The 21,092-nt window shown below is 35.5% G+C and overlaps 1 protein-coding gene across 1 annotated transcript in view; it reads left to right on the top strand.

The window, feature by feature from the left end:
• Nucleotides 1–21,092, top strand: part of LOC106470372 (centromere protein N-like) — a 37,304-nt gene that overhangs the window by 3,580 nt on the left and 12,632 nt on the right. Inside the window, exons 2-5 of the mRNA XM_013930921.2 lie at nt 221–266; nt 8,213–8,272; nt 17,596–17,672; nt 18,973–19,155. Coding sequence (XP_013786375.1) covers nt 221–266; nt 8,213–8,272; nt 17,596–17,672; nt 18,973–19,155 — 366 coding nt within the window. The remainder of the gene's footprint in view (nt 1–220; nt 267–8,212; nt 8,273–17,595; nt 17,673–18,972; nt 19,156–21,092) is intronic.

Raw genomic sequence — 21,092 nt, forward strand, 5'->3', positions numbered from 1 at the left:
AAATTCTAGTAAGTTTACTATTAAAAATTTTTTAAATGAAAATCCAGTGAAAGTTTGGATCAATTGTTCATGTATTTAAAAGTTTACACAAGTTTTACCCAGATGCACTTTTATAACGTCATTTATATTTAAATTCTCTTAGTTCATAAGTGTTTCTGTGTTGAGAAGTATACAATTTAGGTACCTAAAATAATATACACAATTTTTTTTTACATTTCAGGATGTATCAGAAATGCAAAGAATTGTCCCTCTATTGGAGTTATTATGTAAGTAAATTAGCAAAAGATTTTCTTGACAGAGGTTGTAATTGTATGTAAAATTAGACATTACTATACTTCAGGTCATACATATTAATCTTAAGGAATATGAAAGAATAGAAATTACCAAGACATAAATGTTTTACTAGGCTAACCTTAACATCAACTGTAGTTTAGCCAGGGTTGCTTTAATTCAAAATTATTTCCTATCACAACTTAGAACTAAATCATAAAATACAAAATTTAATTATTAATGATCAAAAATGTAATTTCCATAGACAGTGTTATATTTTATTTAGCCAAAAATTCAAATGTTTAATGTCTACTCTAGGTGAACAAAAGGCATGTTTGAGGTGTTGAAAATGGCACTTCAAAAATAAGTACATTATTTTTGGGCTTGAAAGATCACCATTAATGTATTAGGTAAAAAAACTTTTTTTTTCTTGCTGTTAAATTTTTTCTCTGAATTCTTTTTATCTTTGACATGGTAATTTTGTTCTAAAACAAGGCTTTTTTTTTAGCCATGGATGAGCAGCTTATAGAACAGCTTTTTTTTTTGGGGTTTGTTTTTTCAAGTACAAACTTATAGCTCCTAGTTTTGTCATCTCTTGACCAATTTGAGATCTAATTACAGCTTCCGACTCAGGAGGTCTAATCCTTTTGATTGATATATTTGACTATGCCCAAGGTCTCGTAGATTAATTTATTCTAATCCTGTCTAAAAGAATTTCAGTTTGAGGGTAGGCTGGAGGAGATCCTGATGACTAATAAAATCTAATTGGGTATACGAGCATCCTACGCTTGGTATTGCTGGAACACAAAAATATAGCTAATAAAAAGGAAAACAAATGTCTCATAGATTAATTTACTCTAATCCTGCCTAAAAGAATTATGAATTATGTAGGCATAAAATATGACCTACTGTAGCTTATCATATAAGCATATCTTTACTCATGCAATTTTTCAAAATGTTTGTACAGGTTTTTGCACTTAATTACAAATTCTAATAAACCAGATGTGCCTAATCTCGAACTGCATTAACCTTTTTTTCTTGGGAAAGGTACATGGTCCAGTGAAGTAGTCCCATTCTGTCTAATGTAGCATGCCCAATAAAGTCTATGAATGAATTGTACAAGTGGTTTATAATGTTGGTTATATGTGTAGATAGTACTTGATGGAACTAATTATAAGAAATGGATGGCATGGCATTTTGGAATATTATTTTAGAGTTTAGAATTTAATATAGTTTAAGCATACTTAGATCTTGCTCAGAATTCTACTTGTGTTGTAACAGTTTTTTTCTCTGTTTTGGCCTAGTGAAAGTGTCTGTCCATAACCTCAGTTAACTACCAGAGAAACCAACCTAAAATTGTGCCATCTTCTGCTATAAGTGTATATTTTGCACCCAGGAGAAAATCTTTGGTAATCAGAAATGTAAATCTTAGATAAAATAATTAATAAAAATGGACAAAAACATTCCTGATTGCCTGGGGCAGACATGCAAATCAGTAATTATTGGCACATATTTTTGCAGTGACCTGGTGGCTGTATCAGTTTCATGATGTACTACACATGTTAAGTATATAGTCAATATCTGTAGTACCAACTATAGATTGAAATTGTTTTGCATTACTTTATCCCATCAGTGTTACATTACTAGCACAAAACTCATTGATTTATCCTCTTCAGTTAGGTTGTAGTTTGAAGGTTGTTGAGTTGTTTTTTTAACAGATGAAAAAATAAAGCAAAATTATAGATTGTGATATGGTACATTATCTCCTCTCACATAAATAGCTATTCTCATTCAGTGCTGCCCTCTATATGCAGACATTTTTTATGCATACCACAAGCCTTTTATCTCCCCTCATTTGGAATTGACTGATTCCAATGTGTGTCTCATGCAAATCATCATGGGACAATCCATATCTTTGTATTGATTCCTCTCAACAAGTTTACTCTTTATTGTACAATAGTGATATTTGTAACTTGTTGAATTATTCCGAAGTGGAATTATTTTATATTCTACCCAGTTACAGAACTTTATTTTATTTGTTTCTACCAAACACAGTTGTGTTTGGTTATTCATTTGGCATTATGAATTCTATGTTAGCACTTCAGAGGTTATATGTTCTATTAGCACATTTATACAGGCTTCAGATTGTGGTACTCCATGGTTTTACTTCATTTGGAAACTGATTGTCCAATGAACTGACTTTTTTTCGGGCCTCGCCTCAAGTTTGGGAGACCACACATTTCAAATACAGTCCACTGACTTTTGAAAGATAAGACGTTATACTGTTATGGTTTTTTAATAATTCTATTGTTAATATTGTTATCTGTCCTAATTTGGGTTCCATAACATAAGTTTTGTTAGATTGGTTAAAACTCGTAGTCCAGTTCAGGTTAATCATTAGTCTTAGTTGTATCTTTTCTACTATACCATTCACTTAGGCTTACCATGGTCTTTGTTATTTTAGGATATACCTGTAATTCATCTTACTGGTATATCTATCGTTAGTTTAACAATGTAATGTTTTTCTTCCATACATCATGTCTTATACATATGTTATTGTTACTACACACATCCTTAATTTTATACAATCACATCTATTTCATTTTCATTATTATTTTTTCTTTTATCCTCTTCCTGTTCACTTGGTTTGTGTGGAAACCTTGAGCTTGCATCCACAGAAGCTTATCCCGATATTGTACATACTTATTGTTCGATTAAGTTTTTTTTTTAGTGCTTAGTGATATTCTTTGTTATGTATTGTTCAATTAGGCTTCACAGGTGTTTATTTTCGGTTTACTTGTAGTTCTACTCCTGGGTTAATCGATAATTTCTTGTTCGATTAGGAATAATAAGTGTCTGTTATTTTTGGTTTACCCATGGTTCTATTTATATATTTAGGTTAAATATATTTTCTTCAACACATACCATCATATCCATATGTTTATTTACCTTAACATTTCCACTGTATCAACTATTTCATTTTCATCTTTCTTTATAGTTTATACTTCTTACCATTAATTTTGTTTAACTTATAATTTATACTTTTTACCATTAACTTTGTTTGTGAGGGCCTGTGTCCACCTTACCTGCTCCCAATATTGTTCGCCTTCCTCCTATAAAGGTTGAACCCATTTTCAGATTACCTAGATTTTGCCAGTTTTTTTTAAACGGTTCTCTGTATATTTGCCTTCTTGTGACATTGTTCAATGATGATTTTTTTGCCTCTTTTTGAGAGTGGGTACTTGCAAGCCTCACCCTATACAGGCTTTAATTCTTTTTTGCCTTAGCTTACCCTCAAGCAGATTTCTTCCTGATTTATGTCAATTACATCTCTGTTAATCCTATCCATTTTTTCCCCTACCTAGTTTTTTCTTAGCTTTGTTTTATCCTGTTGACACTCCTACAGTTAATTCTTTTTATGCTAGGTACAATATAATCTGGTAAAGGAGAACACGTGAAAAACAGTAGTGATCTTCATGAAGGTGGAAAAATATGATAGAATGTAACCCGAGTGCTAGATTCTTCAGTAGTTATATTTTCAAAAACTGTACAAGTCACAAATAATTTTTTTTTCAACATTTTCCAGTTGAAAAATGGACATTTAAGAAAGCCTGGCTCATCTATTCTTGCTCCAATTCAATATGTCATCAGTCTGGGTATTTTTTATTTTTCATCTGATCTCTCAGTCTGGCTCAGCTGTCTCCCATCTTGCTCAACACTCTAGAATAGGATGCCACACTCTTACTTACCTCTCCTTCTCCCACTGCACAGCTGGTTCTCTTCTGGGAATGTGCGCATCACTCAAATCCTTTGTGCCTTTAGGACGAGAACACAGGCGATCCTTTTATTGGCCTTTAAGTGACCAGGGATCATACACATCTATTTCCTGGTTTCCACAGTTTCCTTAGTCAGGATCATTCTTAGATATCGAGAGGTTAAGTCGGAATGCTACTATAAATTTAGTTCCTGTACTGCCACCTTGTCCAGAGTTTCATTTCTTCATGAATGCCTTGATTCAGGGATGAGGTACATATACCAACAGTCTGGAATTCCAGAGTATGCACAGATAATGAGGATTCCCTACACAGTGTTTTCATACTTCTTGCTCTTCTTAAGGGATAAATTGTCAGGTTTCACTCTGACTATTCAGCGGTAGTGTCTTATGTTTCTTGTAAAGGAGGCATATGGTCTAGGGCTCCTTATTTTTGAATTTAGAACCCCTTTCTCGGGACTAGTCTTATCTTATCACCCTTCTAGCTTGCCATATTCCACAGGTGTTGCCTGTGGTAGCAGGCCCTTTGTCTCAAACCAATCAGATTCTCCCAACAGAATAGATGTTGCATCTCAAGGTTCAGTTGGATTGCATCTCAGTTTGCAACTCTAATTAGTGGGTTGGCCTCTCATTGGATCACCCATCTACTGGCAATCTGGCCTCCAGTACCTCATCTTTGGGCCTTGGCAACAGATGCTTTCCATCTGGATAGGACGAGATTACCACTCTCAACCTTCTCTCCACTTCATATGTTACCCAGGGTATGAAACATTATTTGTCCAATCTATTGTTAGATCCTGTTGAGCATCCCAGATTGGTGGCTACACCCAGGTTTCTGCTCCTGGACTCTCTTCCTGTGTATCCAACTCTTCCACTTCTTTTTAGGCTCTCTATGTAGAGGCAGCCATGATCATATATGGTACACCCAGCTATCCAGAAGCTCAAGCTTCTAGGATAGAGATTATACTGTCTTTCACACAGCATTGGGGTTTAATTTCTAAGGTTGACATATATTTGGCTCAGTTTCTGCTTAGTCCAAAAGTCAATTTTCTCAAAGGTACTGACATGCATATCAGCAATGTTGTATTGAGAGGAGGTTGAACCCTTTTCAATCAATAGTGTCAACAATAACTCGTTTTTTGACAGAGGTTTTTGCATTTTCCAGAATCGCCACTGTTTATGGTGGCCATGTCGACTACCATTCGATTCTTGCAACTACATACTTTTGAGTCTGCTGGAGGGCATCATACAGGCTGGTATATGGACTTCTCCCAATACTCTTCCTTCACATTATTGACACAATCTGGTAGTTTCTCGTTTATCAATCCAATTCTGCACTATCAACCAATTTTCACTGTACTTAATACTGATTGCAATGGGCTCTAGAGAAATGAGGTGTTCCATAAGACCACCTAGTAACTCACCAGGTGGTATTACCATACTGTGCTGGACTGCCACTCATGGAGTATCGTGAGTAAAGCTAAAGGGGATCCTGCCCTTCCTTGCTGATCATTGGATTGAATAACTCAGGATTGGTTTGCTTTTAAACATTTAAGGAACTTGGTTCACCTATTGCTCTGTTTCCAGAGCACTGTTCCTCAGAACTCCCCAATGCGCATTACCCTCCAGATTCTACTAGTGGAGCTAGGGAGACATTACCACACCCAGTTTCCAGTCACTGGGGTGGTTGACAGAGGCTTTTCCCTCCAGAGTGTTAGAGTGAATTCCTCCACTTTTGGAGAAGAGGACGAAGTTGGGGGCTCTCCTACCTGGGTTCGTTGACGTTTTTTTCCAAGATATCGGTAGGAGTGGGCCAGCCTAAGCGGGAGGCTACTTGTAATACTGATTCAGATTTGATGCTCAGCTATCTGATTAGGGTGTGCATGGCCCTTCTTTTTGATCAATATCAGTTCAGTATATTGTTCATAGAAGTAGATCCACTATCCCTTCGTATTTCCAGACGTGGAGTGGTCCCATCCTGGGTCCTTGGTTGAGCATGGTTGTTCCAAGTCCTCCCCATAATTCTTGGGGCAAGTGGAAGACTCCTTGCTCACTCGGTTGGAGATCAAGGATGAATGTTCATAATTCCAGACTGGATGAGTTCTGTTCCTTTGGTTGAGTATGGCATTTATGATCCTGTCATTCCAAGCCCAGGGTGTTACCTTTCACACTTCTTCAGGTGGATGAGAAGGTTTGTCTGCTTTGATGTTGCTTATTTTCTTGTCTTGATTCTGGTGGTTTGGAACTCATCACACTATGACTACAGGTTGGGATCTAATCAAAAGTATATTTATATATAATGTTGCGGTCCAATAGCCCTAGCCACCAATATTGGATAAAGTGACCAAAACCTCATAATTCCAACCCCGAGTAGTGGAACCTCAGCTATCTGGTTGGGGCTGTCCTATAATGATGATTAATCATGTACAATTCCACCCTTGATACAGGACCTAAATTAAGGGTGAATAGCATACCTGTTCTGGATGTAGTGCAGCTCCCCCAATCAGGTACCACTCTTATCTTGGTACACTTATGATCTATGCAGACGTTTTCTGTAAGAATAATGCCCTCACCAGCCCCTCCACCTTCTCAATGTGGGATTCTAGCTATAAATAGGAGTGGAGGTATGGATGTTATGGAAGTTAACATTTTCCTAAATTGAAAATTATTTCCAATAATACTGACCTCTGCTAACACGCTCCTGCCCTTCCTCTCCACTAAGAGCCAGTGTTAGAAACTGGGATGGAGTCAGTCTTGAAAAAAGTGATAAAATTATCTGAAAGAGGTGTTTATATACAGTAACAGGATGGAGGGCTCATTGAGGTAAGTAGAGAGTATCATGAAACATATATCACCAAGGGCAATTGAGTGGGGTATAAAAACTGGAGCAAGCAAAAAAAAATTAGACCATTGCTTAGATGGGCAAAGATGAAACTCTGGCAGTCGAGTAATGGCTATCAGTGTGAGAGGAGGTAAGTATGATTGGAAATACGTTTGAATTTAGGAAAATGTTAACCTATATTTTTTGTAGGTTTTTACACTGCAAACAAATGGTCCTGCAAGATCTTTTTATGAGAGCTTCATTAAAACCTGTGAAAAAAAAATGGATTTTTTTAGTTATATCCAAACTCCTCAATTCTTGCCTGTGACAGGAATATTCAGGCTTAGCTTATAGATAGTTGATAGTTTTTTCTTTTTGTTAGAAAGCTTTTGTAATCTTAAACACTGTATATTTACACAATATTATTAAAAATATTGGAAGTATATCTTGAGAAACGTGAGATGATGTGTATTGCCACTAGAGCTTCACTTGAATAGAGAGGGGAACCACCTTTAGAAATAGTTAGTCTCTATTCTGTTACATGTATTAACAATCAACCATTGGTACATATCTGACGTAATAGGACCACTGATGCCCTGTGCAAGTATGCTCCAAGTATAATGATATTTTATTTTGTACGAAACATTCCAGTATGGTTCAGTTGGACCTTTGGTCTGTCCAAGATCTTTGCTACAATGTATGCGTCTTCCAAGCTTGTGTGAATTAAGGAATGTTTGATCTGATTCTCCACATTTGTATATCCACAATATGTTAGATTAATGGGTAGAAATCTATCATTTACTTAACCAAACTGTACATTGTCCAGTAACCTTTCCTCTTTGAATGCTTATAAGCTTCTTTTTTCATGGCATCTTGAGGATAACTGAATGGCTATAGCAGATGTTAACCTTTATAAATACTTTGTAGTGGTGCACCAGGAAGTCCATATGCAAGTTTGGTTGGGGAAGGCCCGCAGCTACACACACACAAGTGTATTGTACTAATACTCTTGGTAATATGATGTCTATTACACACTTGATACACCTTATATTTTTTGTAGGGTAACAACTACATATTGAAATCACCTCACATGCACATACAGCAAGAATGTTGTGTTCAGAATACTTGAAGATTTTATGTATTACAGATTGTATTAAATAAGTCTGTGAGTTTAAGGGAAAAGCTGTTTTGAGAGCCTCAATGGAATAACTAAATGCTGGAATTTTACACTAAAAAGAGGTATTTCTGTATAATGTTGTTGTTTTTTATTTTACAACGTTATGCCCTAGTTAAAATCTTAATAAAACTTTGTTTAGTAGTTAATAGAAACTTATTTTTTCTTTATGTAGACATTCGTCTTCATTCAAACATGAGAACATGGCATGTTTTACAAGTGAGAAACATGGAAGGTAAGAAGTTCTATTGTTTATGTTAACAGCTAAGTGTAATAGTTATATCAGAACCTGACATGTTTTACAAGTGAGAAACATGGAAGGTAAGAAGTTCTATTGTTTATGTTAACAGCTAAGTGTAATAGTATATATTTAAAGTGTATCTAGCCTCCAGTTTTTTTTTGGTTTTTTCATATTGTAAAACAATTTGATTTTTTTTACAACGATATAATATAAACTTCACAAATTTTTATCTCACATTTCAGTATTATAGATACAGAAAACAGCAAAATCTAATGTAAACAGTGACATCATTTTTAGATCATACATTATGGTATTTATCTTTTGAAGTAATATCTAAAATCATTCCTGAAAAAGTATCACGAGCTTCTGTGATCACATCTATTATATGATACTTGTCTGCTTTAATTAATCACCATTTTTTGTATGATGTATTCAAAATGATGCTATAAAAATAGCCTTCTTGTACATGTATGGTGTTTGATCACTTTTGATTTTTTCATTGTGGTGAATTTGTTTTTATCAAGTTTGTTGATTTCAAAATTTTGAGTGATATTATATAAACACTAAAGAACAGAGCCATAATTTAAGTAACAATTACTCTGTTAGACTGTATCAGTGATTCTGTTATTACAGATATGAACATTGAAATCTTGGAAATAAAGCTTAGAACTGTAGTAAGATGTTGCTGCTATAGACAGTACAAGTCAAATATTTGAACCCAATAAAGAACAAAAAAGCTTATTTTACTAAAACCTTTTAAGAATGTAGACTACTGTTAAAAAACAGTAATAGTGTTGTTTTAACATATTGTTTTGGAATTACAATAAAATTATGTATGTGCTTCATACGTATTATCATGACGTTTAGGGGTTTTTAGATATTATGCAAATAAAATTTCACAGTTTTCAGATGAATAGTATTTTTAATCTCAACAAGAAAAATGACTCTGGACTCCATAGATTCATAGATAAGTTTTTAGTAAAAGTACTTATTTACAAAAGATATTAATCAAAATAATGTTTGAAAAACATGAAATAAATTGACTAAAAAAGTTCTTTTCTTTTTTATATTGACAGTGAAGTTACAAATTACTTGTATTCACAGCTTAGCTCTCTCACTTTGGGCTTGGTCAGTTTGGCTGGGTTTGTGAACTCAAAATGATCTTTAAAGTTTTCTTACTATAACTTCTACTATGTTTTGTGTATCTTCATGAAATGTTGCATACCTTCAGCAAATATTATGTCTTTTGTAGACAAAAAATCTGAATTTTTAATGAAGAGTTTTTGCTCAAAATTTCCCCGTATTGACTGCTCCAAGTACAAAGTTATTTTCATATTAAGATTAAAAATACTTTTCTTGCTCTGAAAATTGTCAATTTTCATTTGTGTAATCTCTAAAACTTCAAGGGTTTGATTCCTCATTGTGGACACAGCAGGTAGACCAATGTGGCTTTGCTACAAAAAAACACATTTATTTCTCTGTTTTTTTGATAGTTCAATAAAGGTCAAATTCTTATATTTTGTTACTGAAAAATGTTATATAATGATTTTAAATCTTTGAACATGTAACTAACAGCATAAATTAAAAACTTTGGAACTATTACTGTTACCATCAGTGTTACAGGTTGACCCTTGAATTTATCTGTTCTTGTGACTGAAGTAGGCATTTACTTTTATTTTTTAGATTATGAAAACATATTTCATAAGCCTTTAAAATTGAGGTATTTAAGCCTACTAGTAGTTGCGTATGGTGTTTCTCACACCTCCAAATTCATACTCATGATCCAGTCATGAATGCCTTTCCCGTTTCATAGATTGTACCATATTTCCCCAGTACCGCAGTGACCGGACAGTGCAACACAAGATGGTCTGTGTCTTGTGGGGATTCCTGACATGCTGGGCATATAGGGGATTCACGATAACCCCATTGATGCAGGTTGGCCGCTGTTCTGCCATGGTCCTGACCTCAGCCTGTTTGCCTGTGTCCATTGCTTTATGGTTAGGTGATAGAAACTGGGCAGTGGCTCAGTGGGGTCCCCCACCAGGTCTCCACCCCTGGGAGGGCACTCCCTCCATTCCTCTCTCCAAACTTCCTTAATGTTGAAGTTTTCTTTCCTTGATTTATAGAAAGGTTTTCTTGATTGTAGTCTTGAAGTGGTGCATGCTCTGTCAATTATTTGCTTCAAGGGTGTGTCAGTATTTGTGTTTCTAATGCGTTGGTGCTGCTTTTGAGTGGCCTCCTCTCTGTTGGCAGCCAAGTCGATGGTGTAGATTTGATGGCACCGGATATAATTTGCATTGTTTCATTCAGCTTTTCTTGTGTGGGCACTGCATTTTCACACTGGGGCACAATACTCGGCTATGCTGTAGCATAGGGCCAGTGCAGATGTTCTTAACACAATTTGATATTCTCCCCATGATGATCTGGCTAGCTTCCTGATCAGTGAGTTCCTCTTCTGTAATTTTTGTGCAGTATTTTCTAGGTGTTGTCTGTATGTTAAGGTTCTGTCAAGCACTACTCTGAGATATTTAGGGTGTTTCTCTGGTGGGAGTAGTTCATTATTGAGCTGTATTTGCAGGTTTTGATTTGCTTGATGGTTATTGAGGTGAAATATTGTCGTCACTGTTTTTGTGGTGTTCATTTTCAGGTACCAATTATAGAAGAAGGTCTGAATAGCTTGAGTGTCTGCTAAGTATGGTATCCAATTCATGTTGTTGGATTGGTAAGCAATGGCTAAGTCGTCTGCATATCCAAACTTAAGGGATCTTGTTGCAGGCATGTCACTAATATAAATGTTGAACAAGGTTGGTGCCAGGACCAATCCTTGAGGGGCTCCATTTTATATTTTCCTGCTCTTACTGATGTCTTTCCCCAGACATACGTGAAAAGTTCTTATTCCTGTCATTTTGTTTAAAGGCTTAAAGGTTTTTCTTGCAATTGATGACTTTGGCAAGTTTCAGCATTAGCCCCTTGTGCCAAATGGTGTCATTTAAACCTACCATAGAGGATTTTATCATTATGATTATTTCTAAACAGTAACATGGGAAAAGGCCTAAGTCAGGATAATCTTCATAAAATTTTGAATAATAAAGATTAAATGTATGCTGATATATAATTACGATATGATATCTTACCTCCTCTCACATAATAGTTTTTCTCAAGTTGTGCCGCCCTCTATATGCACAATTTTTGTTCACCTCTATCCTTGATACTCCCACCTACTCTCATGTAGCTTCTTGTAGCTTTTCTCAAGTTGTGCTGCTCTCGATATGCACAATTTTTGCTCACCTCTAGCCTGATACTCCCACCTACTCTCATGTAGCTTCTTGTGGTATAGCTGTGCTGTAGCTTTCAAACATGCAACAACCGTCCACCAATAGGAGTGTGACACACCATCCTAATGCAGCTGACACCCTCTTTCCTGTAAAGCAATACCATCACTTCTTGTTTTAACATTCCAGTGTGCAGTTGTGCACAATTTTTGCTCTGTACTTACAATATTCATGTTCACTTTTAGTTAATTTTAATGTTTTGACAACTCTTAGTTTGCATTTATTTGCTGCTTATTTACTATTTGTAGAATATTTTTCTTTTTCATTACTAGATGATGTTACTACAATGCCTTCTGTTATGGATCCGGACACTACTGATCTACCACCACTTACTACTTCTGTAGCTTCGGCCTCTACACTTTTTGTGGAGAAGGCTTTGAATATGGTGTGTTGTGAGTTGTAAACTATATTGTGGCCTGTTACATCTCTGGAACCTCAGCAGGATATCCTGTTTCTGGGGAAATCTGATCCTGGTAAAGAGGATTTGGCCAACCTTTTACTACCTCCAGCCTTTGCTGCCCTGTCCCATGCTACCCCTTTGGAGTTCCCTTGTCCTTCTTCAGCTTTTTTTGGACATGATTTCCCAGGTATGTTACTTATTACCTCTCTTCCATCCATCTCCTTTCCAAGGCTATCCACCATTTCCCTGAGGTACATATACTCTTTTCTTTTCCATGTTGGTGCGTTTATCTGCCTCAGTCTTATCCCTTCATGCATGACTCCTTTCTTGTTGAAATCTCTTTGGCAGGAATGCCCTCTCGTTTCATGAGGGTCTACCTGTTCTATTTGCAAGACCTCCATCTTGCCCATTTTTTTTCGACTGTCTATTTCTGATAATTGGGAGTCATGAATGGAGGCTATTTCTCGTCTTTCCCAAACCTCTTATACTCCTATTCCCATGTTTTGCCCCCCCTGCATTCTCTCCACTACAAGTGTCACCTTCCTGGTTCCTGGGGTGTGTCACCAAATTGACCATCATCGTGTTTACCCACCTCAGTTTTGTCAGTGACTATCATTTAGGATCTGGCATTGTGTGGCATGATTAGCCAGGTTTCTTCACCAGTGGTGCCTGTTCCCTGCGGACCCTTGGTTTCTTCAGGTTCTAACAGAAGGGATATTTCTTTAATAGCTGCACCCTTTATCTTTACGACACATTTTCTTCTCCCTTCCTTGTGATCCCATTTCATGCTAGCATCTCTTGGAGGTGTTTCACAATCTCTTGCACAAGGACACTATTGAAAAAATATTTCACACTTCTCCAGGGTTTAATTTCCAATTGTTCATGGTTCCCAAGAAAACCCAGTGATTGGCATCCTGTCATTGATCTCTTCAGTCTCAACTGCTTCATAATCTTTCCTGCTGTTCACCATGAAGTCTTTCCTAACCTTTTGTTGATAGTTCACTCCAGGCCTTTGGATGACCAAGATTGATGTATCAGATGCTTACCTTCTTATCCCTACCTCTCTTGCATTAAGACATTACCTTTGGTTTGTTCACAAGGGTCAAACATTTCAGTTCTTTGTGGTCTGACATTGGCACCATATGTCTTCTGTTGTGTGGTCAGTCTTTGCCCACCTTCTTCACACACAGGGTTTGTAGTTCCATCATTATATGTATGACTGTCTCCTTTTAGCTCTGACCCAACAATCCTCTCACTAACTTATCCATTTCCTCCTCTAGGAGGTGGCTCTATGTGGGATGGCTTGTTAAGCTGGAGAAGTCCTATCTTACCCCCATGCAGTATTGTATCCATTTTGGGGGTATTTTGCAACACCTACCTTAGCAGGGCCCAGCCTTCTCCTTTTCATCTGAAGTCAATGAAACTCTTGGTTTCCAAAGCCAGGTCCTTTCCTTCTCTACCTGCTTGCGAGGTTCTATCTTTTTGTGGGACCTGGGCTTGCATGGATGCCCTCATAGACTGGGGTTGTGCACACATGCCTTGTCTTCATTGGGTGCTGCAGGATCAATGGAACCTTGTTTGAGATCCCTTGTTTAAGAACCAACCCCTTTCCCTAGGAGTTGACTTTACCTAGTGGCCCACCAGAGACAACACCTAGGCTGACATTCCTCTGCCTCCTTTCCATCCCAATTTGTACCTTTTTACAGATGCTTCTCTTACAGGGTGGGGAGCATATCTGGATTCTCAGAAGATCTCAGGTTTTTGGACAGTAGCTGAATCTTCCCTCCACATTAACTTTTTGGAACTTCTTGCAGTTCATCAAGCCTTGGATTATTTCCTATCTTTTGTAAGGGGCCATTTGGTCATGATCCATTCCAACAATTTGACCATTGACCCTTACATCAATTGACAAAGGGGCACCTGTTTGTTTTGCTTTCAGATGTTGGATCTCATTTTCTGGGCCCAGTCTCAGCAAGTTTGTCTTCTTGTTTGTCACATCCCAGCTGCTCTGAATCCCTTGGTGGATAGGTTATGGCATCCTGAGAAGATTCTACCTATGGAGTGGTCTCTTGCTCCTCAAGTGTTTTCATGGTTATGCACCCTGTTTGCTACTTCTCTTCTGGATGCATTCACTACCAATCTCAATACTAAACTGCCTCTCTTCTGGTCTCCAGTTCCATATCCTTTGGCTTTGAAGGTGGATGCCTTCAGTCATGATTGGACTAATTTTTACCTTTATTCTTATCCTCCTATCTATTTTCTTCCTCATGTCCTCTCTCTTATCAAAGCCAATCCTTTTAAATCCTTGAAATCCATGAAGTATGAAAAAGATACAGTGTATGTAAATTTTGCTGTTAATGAGGACTAAGTTAATCTGTTTGCATATCTAAATCAATAAGTGACGCAGAAGATATAGAAATGTCTTCCTGCAAATGTGAACATTCAGCTTCATCAGCTACATCTTCAGGAAATGTACTATCACTATCAATCAATACCCTCATTAAGCTGGAGTTAACGAAAAGAATGCCTTTATCTTGGAAATGGTGACATGAAATCTATCTCGCCAATTTCCTAGAAGGACTGAATTCATCAAAATTTGATGAGCTTTATCAACGAACTCTTTCCAACTTTTGTTTCTTTTTCCCATTTCGTATGACTCAATTAACTTTTCCACACACTCCCTGGGCATTTCATCTTTTGTATTCTCTGGATAGTATGCCAACTTTTCTGACAATGCTTCTGAACAAAGTGTAGTAGTTTCACCTCCTACACTGCTTGTATTTGCTTCAGGAGGATTACAGTGGATCAGAGACAGTGCTTGGCTAATAGCTAGTGATTTAGCAGTAATTCCGACTTGATCTTGTTCATTCAACTAAGAACTTGTAAGTCGATCAGGTGTATATAATGGTGCCTTGAGGGGATGTAAATGACAACCTTGTTTCAATATTCAGTTCATTTCCTTCATACATATTACGCTTGGGTGCTACAACAACATTTGCCTTGGATATATTGAATGAGCAAATGATTTTAGCAGCATTAACCTCCCATTGAACCTCGTGTGCTTCGGGTTCTGGCTTTGGCTTTGAACTTTGGACCCTTTCAACAGATTGGCATCAAGTACTTTTCCAGTAGTTCCTGCGATCTCATCTCTAAATGCGAAGGCCTTGTATATGTTCGTTTCCGTCTTCCACAAATGAGTTGAACACCAAATTCATGTATGAAAAGTGGATATCCAGTCTCCCTCTACTAGTTAGAGCCTCCGTATAAACCCACTTTTCGACATGGAGAATGTGCCCACCAGTGGAAAACTGTATTCCCACATTGAGATGATATATATATATGGGATCAGAATCTGTGAGCCAAAGCACGTAGCATTGTCACTTTCAAGAATTACTCTACGGATATCAAGACTATTGGTTTGAACAACCTGTACATCTTTTTCAGTATAGTGGAACTTGTACATTATCTTGTCTTGTGTATCCTTCCACCACATAATCAATGAATTTGTACTGAAATCCAGGAACACCTTCATCGCCACACACCCATCTCACCATAATTTCACCAAGCAATGACATACCCTTTTTGCCAAAGTACTCCACTTGACCTTCCATGTACTTCATGGATAACACCTTCTGCTTATGGTCAAGCACAATAAGCATCATTGATGAATCAATCTTCATTTCTTCTTTAACTTTGTTGATCACATCAAATTGAATGTTTGCTTTAAGCTTATGGGCCATGTACCATAATGTCATATCTTATAAAATCGGATGGATGCTAACATTAATTCTACTTCTTTTGTTGTATCAAGATCATCCACTGGTAATGAGGCAGTCTGCACCAAGATTGCCCTAACCGAAGTGTCGAAGAAATTGACACATTTGCTACACTTAATGCAATAGCTGTGGTTGTGATCATTATCACATTATCCACCTAGTGCAAAGGTACAGCAATGGGTCTGATCGTCAGACCATAAACTCAAATGCTTGTGTGTGTACTCATATGTCAGAAATTACATTCTTTTTTTCCATCTCTGTAAGATTTTCTTGATGCTTGCTTGAATATCATTTGCCACAATTTCTTCAGGATACTTCATGTTGCTTAATCTTGCCATCATGGACTCGAATACTAAACTGATACATCTTAATCGAATATAGTAGATTGACAAACCAGCATTTGTTTCATCTCTTTTTGTCAGTAGCTTAACGATATCATGAAATGTATGCACCTGAACCTGTTCATGGCTATTAAAGGAGTTCTTATACACTTTGTAAAGGTCTTCAATACTCTGTCCGCCATATTCATAAACCGGCATATCTGAAAATACATAGTTGTCAATCTTTACATTCCTTGTTTGACCGGGCTTTACTTGAAGGATTTGTTGAATGACTGTAATTGCTGTTACAATCCTCTGGCTGTCCAGATGGATAGTATAATTGTGTTTTAGCAGATCTGTTCCACACTCCATAATAGCAAATGCCTTTCTCAAGGATGAAAACTTCACTTTTCCCATTGAGTACTTCTGAACAGGTATAAGCTGTTTTTATTGATTTGGTAGGCTAATGAATTCGTCAGTGAGCATCCTTTTGCATGTATGTCATTCGAGTGAATTTGCTAAAATGCTTTGAGCAACCATGGAAATGTTTCTGCACCCAACAAGCGATAGCTTGCACAAGCTTTTGGAAATGGATTCCGTCGTATATTTCCCATTAGGCTGTAGTTTGTTGATAAAATACATCTTCAATTAAAATGAATCGGTTGGATACAAAAGTTGAATAACTTATCAGTTATTTGTGTGCATATTTGAATAGCCTTCTGTCTTTGTCTGACACTTTACTTTGTATAAGTAAACATTCCAAAGCTGTGCAATTGGTAATACCCAAGGCATTGAATATAGCAGTAATGGTTTTAGAGGCTTCAGCATTTCCATCTTCTCCAGATTCAATATCATACACATTACTTTCTTCTAATTTAATTCAATTTTGACCTCTCAGGGCACTTGTCCTCCTCATCACTCTTCTTTCTCCACTTTCAGCATCATTTTTCATTTCCAATTAATATGACTTTCTTTATTCGAGCATGAATCCAAAGGTAAGTAGCATCTACAAACAGCACAGGCTAGGCAGTCTCCTTTCTTTCTATGTTTATGTTCCTGGCAAGGCATTTTAAAGATTTCTCTTATTAGTATATTTTTTTCAATCAGAAGAAGAAGCTTTTTTATATTGGATTACGGTGACGTAGTCTAGCGCTTCCAATCCATTTTTTCGGCTCTGACTTTTTCTTCCTAAATTTTGGGTCAGTTTTTCGTGTCCGGGGGTCTTAATAATTCAGGATCTGACATATTTCAACAACCCCGTGCTAGAGGCTGCCAGTGTTTGTCAGGTTTTTCCATTAAAAATAGTTTTAGTTTTTCTGTACACTTTTTTTTTATTGTACCTTAGTTTAATATACGTTAAATCCTAGAAGGCCAGTTCATATACCTTGGTTTCTAAGAGTACATTATAGTGATGATTTAACTACCATGTAAACCTCATTAAGCGCTTGTTGTTTTAATCTAGTATCTGTTTATTGTTTCATTCCATTAGAACAGCAAGAAAATGTTACTCCAGAGTATTTTCAGAAGTTGCTAAGTGATTACTTGAACAGAAGTAAATATGAAGTTGTAAGTTATAATCATTTATCTGATAACATGTTTATATTTAATTTTAAAAATCAGGTTGCTATTGTCTGGTATTGTGTTTTTAATATACCATTTTAAGACATTGGTTTAATTTGAGTGCTATTAGTGTAAATGATAAAAATAGACAAATGTGTTGAAAGATATTGATCCATGTCATGTAGATCATTACTTGAAGTTTTTCAAAATTCTATTTCTTTTTCAAGCACTGAAGTATCTGCTTGATGTTTAGTTATTTAAACCTTCCAATACTGCCATGAGAATGTCTAATATTGGTGATGTTTTACTCATTCAAGAGACTAAACTCTCAGACATTGATAATTTGTATTAAAATGAAAATATTTTCACATTGGTAACTGCAACTGTTTCTGAGGGATGGAAACCTTCAATAACAGTATGGCTATATGTTTTAAATATAATTTAGGAAATTCAAACTATACTTGTACAATAAATATGCTAACAATAGAATTGTGTGTTTGTGTGGTATGCAAGCATACCATGTGTTTTCTACCTTTTTATTTTAACGTAGAATTTTTAAAAAAAATGTCATTTACTCTAAGTCTGTCAGTTTTACCATAATGTGTCCAGTAAAAACATCAACTTCAATCTATTAGCTTTTTCTTCCTTTGTTGTTCTGTAGAGATAATGTCTGTTACACTCTTAGTGAGTATTGCTGTAACACTGCATGTTGTGCAAGAATGTAGATGACTGGTAGGACATATGACATTACAAGGTTTTGGCCTCATCTATGTCCAGTTAGAACAACTAGTCATGTTGATAGAACTAGTCACTATGGGTAAATCCAACATTTCCCAATAAGTAAGGAACATTTGGTTTAAATAGTATGGGATCTCAAATGATTTGATTTATAGAAAGAGATCTTGAGGGAAGAAAATTTGTTTATCAATTCATGAGTCAGTAGAAGGCAACCACCCTGTTTCCAAACATAAGTGTGAATACTATTTTTTATTTTTGAATAAATAAAGATCACTTTGTAATTTATCATGCCAATCCTCCTCCATTTTAAAAATAACATCTAATATATTATTCTGGGGAAAATTGTTTCATATATGGTATTCTAAGTTAAACCGATTTCCTGAAAGAGTGCTAGGTAGGCCAACTTGAAAACCTAACTGGTTTGATAAATTTTGTGTCTGTATGTGTATGAAACTATATAGTGATTTATTTTATATATATTTATTCTATATAAATGCATACTGACAATAATGTTCATAATATACAGTATAATCATCTATAAAACAGAATTTTTCACTTTTTTCCACAGAATGTTACTTGTCAACTGTATGAAGAAGGATTGTGGACCCGCATTTCTTTCACAGAACCTGTTCGTAAAAGATCTCAGATGGTGGTGTTCAAAGAAAGCACTTCTTTTCTTCTCTACTACCCATGGACACCTTATGTTTTGTATTGTGATCTGAAAGTTGCCCATCAAGAACTTGTACAGAGGGTGAGTGATATCTATTTTTAAATACATTTAACATGTTTTTACAGGTTGTTCAGGGGTTGATGCAAGTTTCTTATTTGTTTTCATACACTACGTGAGGTGGAAATGTATATATAGTAAAACATATAGAAAATTTGCAGATAAGACTAGCTTTCTTTGAATGCTAAAGTAATAGTATTACTTGTTTGGTAATTAAAATTGATCTTTTACTTCTCCTTATGTAGTTTGATAATATAATTAATTCCAGTTTGCAGACTATTAGGTTAATACTTAGTCTAGTAATATACAATATTTCATTTGGATTATAAACATTTAAACCAGTTGTATCACTAACTACTTCTAATAGCTGCTAAAAGATAAAAGCTAAGGCATGATATTCTCAACAATGTCAAACCAGTTTACCATTGATTGAAAATTAGAAAAATGTAGTATTGGTATATAGGTTTTTCTCAACTAAATAACTCCCTTGTGAAAGATGTTATCATAATGGCAAAGGCTCAGAAATAGTTTTTGTAATCATATATATATATATATATTAATATTAAACATTTAACCCTGTCTCAACCAGAGAGTACCTTATAGGCGTCAAGTGCACACTTGCATATCAAATTTAAAAATTTATGCAAAAATAGTAAAGAAAACTATTTCAACAAATTTCAAGTCAAACATATTTTAGAATTGAAATTTTATCTTGTAACATTTATTTAGTGTAAATTGCAAATAAATATTAAAAAATGTTTGACTTGCATATCTCCACAGCTATGAAGAGTCTTGCCTGTAAACAATGTACTTAAAGGTTTAATTAGAATACGGTCATTTATATTTACTAAGAAACTATCATCCCTTGAGAATATCCTTGCCCTGTGATTTTATTTTTCTGTTTGGGTTAGAGTTGGGAAATTAGTGGAATCTGAAAACAGATTAATCATCAAGCTTGTTAATTGATTACATTTGTCTAATCAGCTATTCTAGCATTACATTAATCTTCCCATTTTAAGCTAGTTTTTCAAACTACAATTTTAGTTTGATAGACTTTATCTGATGGTCACCATTTATGCATTTTATGAAAAACTATTTTGGGGGCTGAAAAAAATTATTTTGTCAAAACACTTTTTACACAGTTTTTCTTAAGATAATGTGAACATTTCCTATTTCACATGTTCACAACCATTGCAACTCAACAAAACAAGTATATCTGTTAAAATCATTGTAATTTTATTATTTCAAACAAAGAACTACATACCAACAAAGGTTTAATTAGGTTTAGTAAGTATGGTAGATGACAGCCAACTATTCTGATGATTCAAATCCTTATTTATTGAATATTATTGTTAACATTATTATTAACAATATTATTTTTTCAAACAATGAAAATAAGTACAATAACTTATTATTTATTGAAAAGAAACTATATTAGATATAAATTGATTGTGACTAAGAATATTGTTACCCAGCCTGAGGAAGGTAATGGTGACTCAGTTTTTGACATGTATTTTTAAAATCTATAGCCAGAAGTGGTGACCACCGTAATCAGCAAAGTAAATTATTTAGTGAAAATCAAGTGTGAACTGACTGAATACATGAAATGGTATTCACAATAAAATTAATTAAAATTCTAAGATGAAAGGAATTACATTGGAAAATTCACAATGTATTAGAAAAAATAATTAAAAAGTTACTCAAGTTAAGGGCCAAAATAACCATTGACCTAGAGTGGAGTGGTTATAAAGACATTTATTATGGAACCATAGGCACTTCAACAAATTGTACTGAATGTGTTCTACATGCTGCCCTTGTAATTAGAAACAAGTTTGGAAATGGTATTTCCATTCTCTTTAAGCAATGCAAAGCATATTCATGTCATTGTCAATGGTCCATACTTCCAGTTCCCTTAGATTCAGCTAGCAACTTGCCAGCAGCACTCTCTGGATGGTGTGCAT

This window comes from Limulus polyphemus, unplaced genomic scaffold (assembly GCF_000517525.1).
Source record: "Limulus polyphemus unplaced genomic scaffold, Limulus_polyphemus-2.1.2 Scaffold3970, whole genome shotgun sequence".
Classification (NCBI taxonomy): Eukaryota; Metazoa; Arthropoda; class Merostomata; order Xiphosura; family Limulidae; genus Limulus; species Limulus polyphemus.